Here is a 13,256-nt window from a genome sequence, read left to right on the forward strand (position 1 = left end):
CAATGTTCCAGGTCTCTGATATTTAGAATTCTGTAGCATCTTCTGCCAAGAATAGGCCTCTGTATATGTCTGGGTAAGAGAATTACCCATTTGGAGCAGAAGTAGCATGTGATCCACCTGGCTATTTTAAATGTTTTAAGTAATAGCAAGTAAGGGAACAAGCTGTCGTCTTCTTCCTGAGATTTATCTTCCATCTTAGTACTTCAGTTTATGCACTGATGGCATGTTTGGCTTTTATTTTGTAGGCCCCGTTATGAATGAGCTGACAAGACTGAATTTTTTTGATAACATTGTAACAAGAGAGTTGCTGTTTCACAGTCTTCATGATGCTGTCCTTGCTTGCCAAGTGAAAGACAGGTCTGCTTCCCAGACTGACTTTGACCTCTGAAGAGTGGCATTGAGCAGAACGGAAGCCAGATTTATGCTGATGGAGACCCTTTCTTAATATTTAATTTGCACAGTTTAAGGAGAGCCTAAGGCTACTTGTATCTACGGGTATAGGGCGGTGCTTATTTTCTGTAGGAAGACTGGATAAGGAATCAGAAACCTTCATGCTCTGGAGTTATTTCCTTCAGTGAGGGTATAGCCTTCCCACAACACACCAGCACAAAATTATGCAAGACAAGAGAATTCAGTGTGTTCTGCTGCAATCAGAATCAGATAAACCAGGTGACATTCCTGGTGGGAAAACAGGCACTTCACCTCCGTATGAGGTGGGATCTTGCAGGAAATAACTGTTCTGCAACTGCAATGCACACAGTACCAGTGTCTTTAAAGAACTTTCTTAGATGACTTTTAAAGCCTGATGTTGACATCTCCATACATATAAATTATAATAATCTGCCAGATGGATTAATAAATTCACACTGGCGGCATTTAGCTGCTACTCTTTTTAAACCTGGATGGTACAGTTATTTTTTTAAAAATGTCTTAACCTGTTTCAGCTGTACTCAACTCTTCATTGCCTGAACATTTTCACTCTTAAGTAAACTTCACATTACAGACTCATTGTTTAATAAATTATCAATATGGTACTTTCACTGCCAAAACCTAGTTACGCTTTCTAGAAAAGCATACAGTCGATTTTAAGCTAAAATCAGTTTAGCTTCAAAGTTTGAAGACAAAACTGGTTTAAGGTGGGAGTGAAGCCTATTAAAATTAAATGAGAAACTGATGCCCTATCTGCAGTCTCTTAAGATGGAATAACAATGTAGACAAGGTCTAAAGTCTCAGACCAAAAAAAAAGAGAAGTACTTTTCTGTTGCCTGAGATATCTTCCTACTGGCAGTGCTGCTTCTGTCTCAAGCTTTTAAGTGCTTGGAGAAATAGATTTCAATGGAACTCAATGTTACATGTTTGGGGTTTTTTTTAAAAGAAACAGTATAGTGTGGGGTGTTTTTTCTGCTGTCTTCACAACCTGGCCGCTGTGGTACTGCTTAACTTCAGGTGTGAGATGAAAAAAACAGAAACATAATTCAGGCAAAAGAAAGAAATCTTCAATGCCTGTGCTTCCCTCACAACAGTCACCACCAACCTAAGCAGAGGTGGGAGCCCACGAGGGTTTCTCTGCAGGTTGTTTCAACAGGCAGCGTTGGGGAAGTGGAGCCTCAGTGACATTTCATCGAGCACCCTCCAATCAAAGGTCTTGCACGCAAGGGATTTCAGACGACTTCCTCTCTTCTGAATGCAGAACTTCATACTTTTATTTGGCTTCAAGCTCTGGTGTGGTTAGGGCTTGCTTCAGGTGAACCAAGTTTCCCAAGAACCGGCAGCAGTCGGGGAAGATGTTGTACTTCCTCAGACTCCCCTGCCGATAGGGATAGGAAGCTTTCTGCATCAGAAATTAGTGCTTAGCTAGAGTTCAAAGGATGAATTGAATGCATGCTAACACACTGCATGTTTATTTAAACAACTTTTGGTACATTTTTATAACGCTAACTAGTTTAACAAGCCTTTGTATCTACATACAGTATATTTTTCTACTTTCAGCTTGTTGCAGCTTTAGTTTTTACCTATGTAGTCTCTTCAGTTCACATCACAATCCTGTCCATTTCTAAAATAAAGTGATGATCGTTACTTGTCAAAATTTTTCACTTTGAGACTCCGTATGTGGGACAAGCCAAGGTCCCAGGATGCAGGTGTCTGTGGCTGAGGGGTGGGGGGCAGGGTCCTCATGCTTCTGGCTCTCCCACCATTTCCCATCCTGGTACCAACGGGGAGCTGCTGGAATGCTGGACTGAAAGCCTTGGCCCACGGCAGTCCTAGATCCCAGCCTGCATGGCAGCGGTGCTGTCTGCTGCTGGTAACTCGCCCAACGCAATAGAAGCTGGCCGCTCCTGCCACGTCTCTTCACGGGCTTTGCTGCCACCAGTTGACGTGCTGCTTGCTGCTCTCCAGCCTGTTATCTACTGAAAAGCAAATGGACTTCCTCTTCCCTGTACTGATTAATGGACCACTATCCAAAAAATTTAAATCCTACCTTAGGCTTGTCAGTGCCTGATTAAACAAACCCACATCCTTTCATCTCTTTCCCCTCTCCAGTTTGTCTGTGTCACCAGGGCAGTGCCTCTGCCCACTTGCTGCTGAAGCCCCTCCACAGCAAGGTCACTGGAGGGCCCAAGTCCGCTTTGACGCAGAGCTACCTCTTAATAATCAGAATAATATTCCTCTCCCCCTCCTTTTTTGCAAGGGTACTGATGATAATTCAGGATACCTGGTAAGATCCAGACTCTTCACATACTTCACTTACCTTTCTTAAGTAACAGGTACACTTAATTTCAAGTGCTGCTCTTGGCAAATAGAGAGCTGCTCTGTCAGTGCTGCTTTCCGCACCACCTCCCTCTTGGCCCCGAAATGAAAAGCGTTCTGTCCCACCAACAAACCGGCACCCCTCCCCAAAATGTTCTTAATGTTCTTACCAAAACAACACATAACCGGTGAGATCAGTTTTTCAAGCAGGCATTGGCAAAAACACGGGATTGCCTCAGTTGGCTCATCAGGATACCGACGCTGGCCAAAACCCTAACGAAGTCCAGGTGCCATGTACACACTTTTCTTACTGTACGCACTCCCCCCCCCCCCCCTTCAAAACACATGAAGTGGCTTCACAACCTAAGCTTGACAAATTGATGTCAGTTGTAATGAGGCAGGATGTGATAAAAAAATCCTCTCACTTCCAAGACAAAGCAGTTCCCAAAAGCTTTTCCCCCCGATATTTCTTCAAGCTCTTCCCCACCCCAGCTTTAATGCAACGCTTGGAAAAGAGCAGAGGCAAGGCTGTTGCTTTTCATTGCCCAAACCCTGCAGCTGGACAGGAGCATGCCAGGTGGATGAAGAGCAACCTTAATTTAATGGTGCCTGCTGACATCAACCAGCAGCTGCCACCCACGCCCCGGAGCATGAGGACCCTGCCAGGGCCATCCTCCGTGCGCAGCAGCAGCTCGGCCAAGTAACACGATCTATCAAAGTGCTCACTCATGCAAACGTAGGGTTTTTTAGAGCAGGAACAGGAGACAGGAATCTTCCTTCTCTTAGTGCAATGGAATCACACTTGCTTCTTCCTCCCTCTTGACCCAACATTTACTATTTTGTAAGAAAGGAAAAATCTCAGCAAAAGGGATGAAGAAAACCAATGAAGGAAAAAAACCCACAAGTTATGATGGTACCAGAGCGTTCACCCATGGAGAGAAAAAACAGCCCTTCACGTCTTCCCTATGCTGGACAGTGACTCAGACCACCAGGCACCTGAGCTGAGCCTCACGTGCCTTCTCCTCAGCTCTCTTCCCATGCAGTTCCTGAAGGTTTTCCTGGGATACACCTACACCCCGGTGCCGAGCATCGCGAAAGCATTTCCGAAACACTGCAGTCCCCTGGGGATCTCGCAGTGCCCACCAGCTGAGATGGTACGTTCTGGGGTGTACAGGGTGACTGGAGAGCTGAACCTGGGATTGCCCAGGTATCTGATTTAAACACGGCTCGGGTCAGGCTGTGTTGCTGGCTCTTCACTGAGATGTTTTTCTGCAGCAGCAATACTCCACTGGTGTAGAACACACTCATCACAAACTCTCACCTACTGTTTGGAATACTCCATTTATTTCTAGCTTCCAAGAACAAGACATGAATTACTACATTTGCATTTCTATTTGACTGGAAGTTTAACAACAGGAACAGGAAAAACATTCCGAGATATTAGTTGTAGGTCATGTAGCGGGGGGTAGCACTGAATTTCGCGTATGATTTAATGACTTTGTTCACTGCTTCTAAGAAGTCTTTCTCTGTTGCAATTTTTCGACGTGCTCGAATAGCAAACATGCCTGCCTCCGTGCAGACACTGCGAATCTCAGCGCCTTTGAAAGAAAGGGATAAACGAATTCAACCCTGACCACCAGTGGAGATGAAGCATACACAAAATTGTTTAAAAAAAAAAAAAAATCAGCTTACCTGTGCTATTCGGACACAGCCGAGCCAACAGCTCAAATCTTATGTCTCTTTCAACACTCATGGAACGCGCGTGTATCTTGAATATGTGAGTTCGCCCCTGAAGAAAGAGAGGACAGAATTGCTCATGCTATGAAAGAGGTGACAACTCTCAGCGCGCAGCTGTCCACATGCAGAGCGAGGGCAGATAGAAAGTCAATCTTTTATTGCTCCCCAGTTTCCTATGTCTGGACTAGCATGTTTAAGTGCCTATGATACCAAATTAAGAAAATAACTTAAGAACTTTAATGGTAAGAAATACCTCAAGAAATCTGTCTCAGAAGAGCCAAACAATACACATTCCAACTCAAGAACTGAATCACGGAACTGGTTACAGGATTCCTTATCTGCTGAGTCAGGAATAGGCAGTGAATGTAGCTCTTTACCATGGCTTCTCAGCCAGGGATGGAATCTGTGCAGTGTGGGGAAAACCTTCTCGGTACACATTTAATACCCCAAATTTCCACGTAGTTTAACGTAAGTTAAGAGTGCTGCTTTCATTAATTCTCATAAACTGCTTCCAGACAATAATCCCCCTCACTGAAGAAACTCTCTGATATCAGAATATGCTTAGCTGTGAAAGAAAACGTTCTCACCTCAAGATCAGGCAAGCTAAATTCTATCTTCCTGTCCAACCTGCCAGGCCTCATCAGGGCCGGATCCAGAGTGTCGGGTCTGTTGGTAGCCATCAGCACTTTGATGTTGCCTCGTGGGTCGAAACCGTCCAGCTGGTTGATGAGCTCCAGCATAGTACGTTGCACTTCATTGTCACCCCCAGCCCCGTCATCAAAACGAGCACCTGGGGAGAGGAGACAGAGGGGTTCACAGAGGAAGAGAGGGACCATCGGAGCATGCAGGGGGTGTCACAGCTGCTACATAGCAGAAAACCGGGAAAAATAATTTAAAATTACACACAAATATTTATGCCGAGTTTAAAAAAGGTGTGAGGGGGTTATTTGAAAATGACACATTTCAAACAAAGAGTGAGTGGTGTTATCTGTCAGTTATAAGCACCGTATCTTCCTCCTCAGTGCGAAAGGGCCTCTGGCCCTGCCAAGCTGCTGAAATTTATAAATGTGGTTGGTTGGTTTGTTTTGCCTCCCTTCCACCAAAATCTCCCCCACTGCCTTGTCTGTGTAAAAATTGTTCAGCTTTCACAGGACCTAAGTACTTTCTTTGGGGAAAAAAAATATTTAATTTTCTGGCAGTAATAAAGATGTAGTGTGTAGTCAAGAGGCTGAAGGGGGTTTACGTTAACAGTATTTTTTGCAAACACAATACAGAGATTCTTCACTGAAGCTTACATAATCTGGGTGTTCCAAACATGCAAAAATGACTTCTCATCTGGGCTAAGTATGTTCAGACTACACAAACCACTTCTTGATAGCTTCCCAGACTGGGACGTGCTGGTAGTAGTTTGACTAAACAGATATGAACGAGCACATTTCCTGACAGGCAGCAATACAGATAAAAGAATTACAATATGAAAACCTGGAAGTTCTTTGTATGAGATCAGAGCTATAGATACTACACACATACCTCCAATGGCATCAATTTCATCAAAGAATATAAGACAAGCTTTTTTAGTTCTGGCCATTTCAAAGAGTTCACGAACCATTCGAGCTCCCTGAAATCAAAAAACCCAAGATTTTGTTAGAGATTCAACACACGTTAAAGGAAAACTATCAAAATTAAACTTTTTATGCTTCCAAACACTTGTAAGTTTCCAATGACAACACTCTTTTATTTGTACACATATATATAACAAAACACTAATAAATCTTAAGGCAATTTATAAAGGAGAGACAGATTACTACTCTTAAATTCAGAAGTACAGATGAAGTCATCTACCTCAGCGCCACATGAAAAATAAGTGGCAGAGTTTGGAACAGAATCCTAATCCTAGAGCCCTCTCAAACCATAGACTAAACTCTGCACTGCAAAACCCATCTCACCGATGACTGCACAGCTCAGGTCTTACACCTGACGGCCTGATCCACAGGGATTTGTTTGACAGTTCCTCCCCCACTTGTATCTCCAGCATGCAACCACATTCATCCACCACACCCGCTTCAGTGTCTGGTCCCCACAACAGGACATCTGCAAATGGCTCCACACCTCCATCAAGCTTTTGCTCTTACCTCTCCCACGTACTTCTGCACCAGTTCAGATCCAATTACTCTGATGAAGCAGGCATCGGTCCTGTTAGCAACAGCACGGGCACAAAGCGTTTTGCCTGTACCAGGTGGCCCAAACAAAAGGACTCCTTTGGGAGGCTCAATCCCAAGGTTAACAAATCTTTCAGGCTGTAATGGCGGGAAACAGAAGGCAAGGTTATGTGCAAATTAAAGATTATGTGTATCAAAAAGTATATGTGAATTGAGACAGTCATAAATGAAGAACAACACAAACCAGGCTAGGCTGGATTCCACTTGTTAAAAGCAGGCTTCCTTTCACTTTGGTGTTTACATGTAGTTACGTTACCTTTTCTTGCTTTTTCAAATGTTAACAGATGACGAGAACGCTTTCAGATCGGGAAAGTTTCAATCTGGAGGTTACTTACATGAAGCAGAGGGGTTTCCACCACCTCTCTCAGCTTTTCAATCTGCTCTTTACATCCACCAACATCACTGTAAGTGACGTCTGGTTTTTCCTCTACCTGCACAGAAAAATAAGTGAGTGAGCCTGATGTTAACAGCCTGATGCTGCATATCCCTCTAGGCTTTGTAGAGCCCAGAACCAAATCCAGCCGAAGTAATCAAAATTACAAGACAAAGCAATGTCATAATAAGTAAAGGCAGTGCTCACTTGCATCATGGTGACTGTGGGATCAATCTTTGGAGGCAAGGGGATATGGATTTGATACTTGTTTCTGTCCACCCTGGTGAAAAAGCATGAAGACTATTATTTTAACACCGGTTAATTAAACTGTCACATAGAAACAACCCTGTAAAGTAGAAGCTGAATTCTTAAACTGTTCTTTTCTCTGGCATCAAGACAGGCCAGCCCTTAAAGCTAACAGTCAGGATGGGCTAGAGACTATAATTCCTTCTACAGAGAAGTTTAAGGTTTCCAAAAACATTAATTCCAAAGTATTTTGAAAAACTAAACTTCAAAATATCCCACAGAGCAAACTGGCAAAACATTGATTCTAAAAGTAACTGCTTCACCTCCTCAGCGAGCATTTCCCATAGACGCCCAGTGTGTAACTCTGCAGACTGCCACAGAGGAAGCAGGCTACGCAGGCTCCCCGAAAGCTGGGACTACTGGGACCCAAACTGAAAGGTTTCAGTCTATGATGCACGGTTCTCGTTAGAATAACATCAAAAGATTCCAGCACAGCATGCAGGTGAGTTACTGTCTTCCAGCAGAAAGACACTATTGTTACAAATTCAACCACTGCAAAAATATGACAGTTGCTGATCTGTCAAACTAATGGATCAGATGAGAAAGCTTCAGCCTCCAGTAAAACTCGTAAGAACACGAAGATTTTGCTTACCCAACTCTCATGCCTTCTTCTATGTCAGTAGGTGCCACCTGGTCACTGAGATCCACGACGAACTTGGCAAACTGCTTGACATTGATTATGTACTTGGGATCCTCAGAGTCTGCATTGATTATCTTGGTACACCTAACGCAGAACATGCAATTAACACCACCAGGCAGACAAACTAACCGGCTTGCTATCCGTATAAGCATCGAGAGCATCATATTTTCAAAATACACCTAAATAGCTATTGTACTTGTGATTCTTTTATTATACCATCATACAGTAATTACAGGAATAAGTATGAAGTATGTAATACATCATCAAGCATAACACAGTTCCTTTTTGACACAATGGTAAAAGGCACTTTCAAATCACAAAATTGTAGAATGGATGTAGGTGGACCCTAAAGACCACCCGGTTCCAACCCCCCTGCCATGGGCAGGGACACCTTCCACCAGACCAGGTTACTCACAGCCCCATGCAGCCTGGCCTTGAACACTGCCAGGGAGGGGGCAGCCACAGCTTCTCTGGGCAACCTGTGCCAGTGCCTCACCACCTTCATTGTAAAGAATTTCTTTCTTATATCTAATCTAAATCTGCCCTCTTTTAGTTTAAAGCCATTATCCCTTGTGCTATCAATATGCACAACATGTGAACCTTATTTTCTAAAAACGTCTACACACAAGCTATAAACTACAATTTTAACACTATGCAGCTCTATTTCAAAGAGGAAGAGTGCACTCACCTTGCAACCTGTAGTGGCTGCTCGCTTTGGAGAGTTTGCTTATCTGCAGCCAGATCCCAAAGGGCAGGAGGAGCCAGACCAGTGTCGGATTCCTTGATTCCTATGGGCAACAGGGACAAGCTGAGGAGGAAGAAGCTAACTGGTACGTCAGCAATCCTTTGCACATCAAGAACCTTAGACATTAAGCCTGCAGGAAGCTTTCTGAGATCACCAAAACGCAAGCACACCCATCTTTCATGAACTTCCTAAAAAACGAGTTTCCTAAAGAAATGAGGCCTACGTGACTGCGCCAGCTAAACACGCAAATACCAGTCTAGCCATCCTCTAACACAATTTTGCAATGTGGAGACGATTACAACCAAACTTGATAGAGAGATAAGCACGTTTCTAGAAGTTTCACATAAGGAGTGAAACTCCGCAACTGCTTTCATTGAGGGGAAGCTTTAGTGCAAGGTATCAGAAGCTAAGGGATTCACACAGATCAAAAACCTAATGATACTCCATTCTAAGATGAATAATAACAATACTCTTCTAATCTATTTTAAGATAAAAAACCTAATACACTTTCCAAAACACAGATATAGAAAGTGCCGTCTCTATGATGTATTTGTTAGAATCAAGGATTTTACTGGAAAACAGAAACTGCGGGCTTCCTGGCAGAACCGAGAGCCGCTACAGATTAGCAACAGGGCAACAAATACACAGCAGCGAAACAAACAAAGAGCAATTAGGGAACAAATTATTTTTTACTGTAACTGCCATAACTGACCTGCTGATTTTAAACCAGCTGATTTTAAATGCTAACTGCTCCGACACACCTTTCTTCATTAGACAAGGACTGGTACCATTACATAATGATAATACGCTGGGTTTTTGCAGTCTGTGGAAGTTCACTCACTATTCAAATACAGCTTGACATTAATGACGACAAGTTATCCAGTGGTAGAAAAGGGCGTTTGTTTCATGCTACCATAATACATAAAAATTACAGTTTTGAATAAAAACGCATTAAACTACAAAATTGCATCATCATATGCACAGGTTAGCCCAGCCCAATCAAAAAGACCATCACCTACAAAGCAAAAATCTCACATTACCAAATAAACAAATGTATTCTTTTGAGAAGAATAACAGTAATAAACCAACGCAGAAGTCATTTAAAATCAGCTTCTTAAAACACCCAGTTTGGTACATGTGGCTCTTCTATTGAAAGTTATCTGAAGAAAGACAGATACCAGTGAGCTCATTGATTTTCTTAAGCAGTTGTTGAATATCGTCTTCGACTTGCTTGATCTGCCTTGAGTACGTGCTCTGGCCCTGGAAAAGAAACAGCACGTAGACTTCGCAACTCGAATTATTTTATGTTTAGGCAAAAATGCCAATAGCTGCTGAGTGTCAAGATATTCAATAGACTGCCTCGGTGTAACAGCCAACTACTGATCACAGCCAAAAAGGACACTGTGAAGTTCCAGTAACAATATTTCTGTTCGCAAAAACAGAGTACAGCTACATACACCTGACCAGTTGCGCAAGTGGAAATTTTTCACATTTGTAAACTTCAAGGATTTATTTGTTTTTCTTTTAAACCTGTTCAGCCTTAACTTTTTTAAATTATTTTTTCTAAAGTTTAAAAAAGATGTAACAAAAATTACATCAAGGCAGAATTCTGTATACATTATCTGAAAATCATCTGTACGAGTGCTTTAACTACCTTACCCAACCTTTCTATTTTCCACAGAAGATAGCAAAGATCATAGGGCAAATCAGAAGCCAGATTCTTGCTTGTGATAAAGCACTTTACTATCTTGCCCTGCCTAATGCCGGCACATCTGGATCTGGATTTCCTTTACAAGATCTGCTTCGTATCAACTTGTTAACAAAAAAGAAGCCGCAGTGGGCACGAGCCGTATTTTGGAGTCCTTCCCCAGTTCCAGAGCTTCCTAAAGGAGTCTCAGTGCCAACCGAATTCAGACTTCTGGCAAATACATCCAAATGCAGGCATACCCTAAGCTACAAGATCCAGTTTTCAAAAGTTCTTTCACAGACCCGCTGTGCTTCCTGGTGGAGAGGAGAGATTTGCATTCCAAGCCTTACTGTCCTCAGAAGACACCTCCCAAGATTACATTCTCTTTGATGAGTGAGGTCTGTGTATCCCTCACTAATAGTTTTTTAACACAATGGCTAAAAGCAAGTAAATTTGATGGGAGAAGGGATCTTCAAGATATTGTTCTTTAAGAACTTCCTCATTGGAAGGGGAAGGGAGGAAAGATTTTGGCAGGAAAGAAAAGCAGCAGGAGAAGCTGATTTACTAACTACTCACTAAATACACATCCCTCCACTCTTGCATTCAGCTCCCAACAGAACTTTATTTTTATTCTTTAACACTTTTGTGTATGTGTGGTACTTACATAGGTTTTCAGCAAGGCAATATCTCCTTCATCCAGAGCTGAAACAAGACAAGAAAGACTGAGCTTCCAAGTTTAAAAACAAAACCAGTAATATCAATTCTGCTTCCAAAAGATGAAAACACACATTTTAAAGGGATTCTTCTGAGTTTTTACTTTTTCACTAAACCAAAGTGAAACAAAAAAAGTATCAGACATTCAAGAAAAACAAAACAGGGTCTCCAGCTACTCTCTCCAGCCCAAAAACTTGTACCACCCAGAGCTCACATCAAGCAAGCTCACATCATGCCTCGCTCAGACTAGCTTGCAACCTACGACCGTACAGAGAAGCACCCGAAAATATCAAAACTTCATCTTTTAAACTTTTTGTTTCATCAGTGAAAATCTGCCACCACTTTCCAACAGTGATGTCTCTCTTCCAAACTGCCCAGTGTGAGCAGAGAACAGCAACCAAATCTAAGCTGGTCTCAGTAACAAAAACCAACTGTAAACTACTAAATCAGCCTGGAATCAGTAACCGATATGATGCTGAGTTTTAATATTGTAAAACATAAAACATGGGAACAGTCGTACCAGAAGAGATAAACAGTCTGCTCCAATATCCCTCCTCCAACAGGAAGGGTCTACGAACGTGGCAAACACGCAGCGAGCTCCCACTCCTGGGTCACACACTGTTATTAACGGCCCTCAAAACTTCTCCTTATGTGAATATTTCTGTCAGTTTTTTGAATCCCTGCAAACTTACAGAATATGCAGGAAGGAATCCCCCGGTTTAAATCAGCATTGTGTTTCCTTTTACTTGTCTTAAACTTGGAATCTAAAAATGATACTCAAGCTCAGAATTCCCCCACCAGAACAAGCAGCATCAACTGTTAAGTGTGCAAGCTTTTGCATAGCGCCCTGCAGGATCGTTCCAGTGAACTCTCTCAATTAACTAAGATATAACTCTCTTATCACTGTCATTCCCTGTTTACTTCCATATCACTTGCCACTTAACAGACCCTTAACACTCCCTCCCCCTTCCCCCAAAAGCTCTCTCTTTTCCCGACCAAATGACAGTCTGCACCTTCAGCATCCCGGCCCTCAGCCTTCTCTCTTTTCTAACTCCACTGTATCTTTCACGATGGAGGGAACCCGAACCACACAGCACCAAAGATCTGTATCTATCACGCACTATTCTGAGAGAATTTGCTTTTGTGTTGATCCTTATTTCTTTCTTTACAATTTAAAAATCCTTCCTGAGCAGCCACAGTTCAAAGTCCATCACTGATTACGTGCAGTATTGCTTTTGCTTCCAGATGCATTGTTTAATGTTTACTAACATGAAGTAAAAAGGCAAATGAAACGTAAACACACGGAGCAATGCCAATTTTCACACCATGCCGGCAGTGAGGAACTGGAACACCGTGCCACACACAAGGAAGAACTTCTTCCCTCTGAGGGTGACGGAGCACTGGAACAGGCTGCCCAGGGAGGTGGTGGAGTCTCCTTCTCTGGAGATATTCAAGACCCGCCTGCACAAGGTCCTGTGCAGCCTGCTGTAGGCGACCCTGCTTCGGCAGGAGGGTTGGACTAGATGACCCACAGAGGTCCCTTCCAACCCCTACCACTCTGTGATTCTGTGATCCGGCACCACCAGCAGAACCCGCCGCCTCGCTCCCTCCTGCTCCCACCGCGCTACTGGGAGAGCGGCGACGCGCCGGGCCCGGCTCCCGGGGAGCCCTTCCGGAGAGAGCCCCGGGGAGCGCGGGCGCCCGCGGCCCAACCCACCCCCCCATCCCCCCATCGGGCCTCTTCCCGCGCCGGCGGCGGGCTCGGCGGCCCCGGCGTCCCCCGGTTTTCCCTCACGAAACCAGGCTGGCGCCGACGAAATGGCGGCCCGGGCCCGGGGGTGCCGGCTCCGCCGCCCGTTGCCGCGGTGACGGCTCGCGGGCTCGGGGCCCGCACGGCCGCTCACCGCGGATGGGCTTATCCTCCTTCTCCTCCTCCTTGGTCTTCCTCTGGTCGGCTCCCAGGTAGTCCGGCATCCCGGCAGCCCCGTCCGCGGCCCAGCGCGGCCCGCCCTGCCCCGGATGCGTTACGCAGCACCGCCGGGCCTTCCGGCCGCGCCGCGCCGGGGGGACACCAAAGGAGGGTGCAC

The 13,256-nt window shown here is 44.2% G+C and overlaps 2 protein-coding genes across 3 annotated transcripts in view; one reads left to right on the plus strand and one right to left on the minus strand.

The window, feature by feature from the left end:
- SLC26A5 (solute carrier family 26 member 5) overlaps positions 1 to 2,086 on the plus strand; it is a 37,219-nt gene extending 35,133 nt beyond the window's left edge. For both annotated transcript variants that reach the window (XM_075429594.1, XM_075429595.1), the window contains one exon: positions 246 to 2,086. In XM_075429594.1, the coding sequence (XP_075285709.1) occupies positions 246 to 388 (143 nt within the window). In that variant the 3' untranslated portion in view covers positions 389 to 2,086. The remainder of the gene's footprint in view (positions 1 to 245) is intronic.
- Positions 2,087 to 4,070: 1,984 nt separating this feature from the next.
- Positions 4,071 to 13,238, minus strand: PSMC2 (proteasome 26S subunit, ATPase 2). Its single transcript, XM_075429596.1, has 12 exons — positions 13,074 to 13,238; positions 11,120 to 11,157; positions 9,947 to 10,028; positions 8,712 to 8,811; positions 7,976 to 8,107; positions 7,285 to 7,357; positions 7,040 to 7,135; positions 6,618 to 6,782; positions 6,016 to 6,103; positions 5,073 to 5,275; positions 4,441 to 4,537; positions 4,071 to 4,346 (listed from the first exon to the last, which is right to left on the minus strand). Exons 1-12 carry the CDS (start codon positions 13,141 to 13,143, stop codon positions 4,189 to 4,191), a joined length of 1,302 nt encoding a protein of 433 aa, XP_075285711.1. The 5' UTR covers positions 13,144 to 13,238; the 3' UTR covers positions 4,071 to 4,188.
- Positions 13,239 to 13,256: the final 18 nt, after the last annotated feature.

The sequence above is a fragment of the Opisthocomus hoazin genome, chromosome 8, assembly GCF_030867145.1.
Source record: "Opisthocomus hoazin isolate bOpiHoa1 chromosome 8, bOpiHoa1.hap1, whole genome shotgun sequence".
Lineage (NCBI taxonomy): Eukaryota > Metazoa > Chordata > Aves > Opisthocomiformes > Opisthocomidae > Opisthocomus > Opisthocomus hoazin.